The 673-nt window shown below is 55.3% G+C and overlaps 1 protein-coding gene across 1 annotated transcript in view; it reads left to right on the top strand.

The window, feature by feature from the left end:
* The window catches only part of LOC100742868 (toll-like receptor 7), an 8,058-nt gene that overhangs the window by 772 nt on the left and 6,613 nt on the right, over window positions 1-673 (top strand). Inside the window, 1 exon segment of the mRNA XM_024368085.2 lies at window positions 1-673. This exon segment is cut by the window's left edge and continues 772 nt beyond it; it is cut by the window's right edge and continues 5 nt beyond it. Within this exon segment, the coding sequence (XP_024223853.1) occupies window positions 64-673 (610 nt within the window). The 5' untranslated portion in view covers window positions 1-63.

Below are 673 nucleotides of genomic sequence, written 5' to 3'. Positions count from 1 at the left end.
GATCGCGTCCGTCTCTCGACTCTGAACTAACCGAAAAGCCGTGCGCAACCATCGTCACGCAAGATGACAGCGAAGTATGTTTTTATCACGCTGATGAACGCGGCTTTTCTTTGCCTGGCATCAAGTATACTCTCGGAATCGGCCGGAGCTTCCTGCAAGTGGTTGTCAGAGGGTGGGAACGACACGCGGTCCGCGGACTGCACCCTTCGAGTGTTGGATCCTGGCGCGATCACCGGTCTGGTTGCGTCGCTCGACGGCGCTCTCAAGCTACGGATACGTTGCAGCGACGTCCATCACTTCGAGAGTAGCTTCAACGCTCACAGTTGGCAACGTCTGACCAGCTTGCACGAATTGCACGTGCACGGCTGTAAGGTACTGCGGATACCAGAGGGTGCGTTTCAACCGCTCCTCGAGTTGAAGAAACTGACTGTGCAAACGTTCAACGCGGTATGGGGTGCCAGCCGTTTTCTCGAACTCGCGCCGGACTCTTTCCATGGTTTGCGCGAATTACACACTTTGGAGATCGTGGAGAGCAACGTGCAAGCGTTGCCGGCGAAACTACTCTGCTCGCTGGATAATCTGCAAACGTTGAATCTGACGGAGAATCGTTTGCACGACGTGAGCGACATCGGATTAAATCGACGCGGTGGCGATTCGGTCGAAGGAGTGGAAG

Source organism: Bombus impatiens, unplaced genomic scaffold (assembly GCF_000188095.3).
Source record: "Bombus impatiens unplaced genomic scaffold, BIMP_2.2 scf_0389, whole genome shotgun sequence".
NCBI lineage: Eukaryota > Metazoa > Arthropoda > Insecta > Hymenoptera > Apidae > Bombus > Bombus impatiens.
Note: the sequence above shows the minus strand (reverse complement) of the source record. Positions and strands in the feature narration are given on the sequence as shown.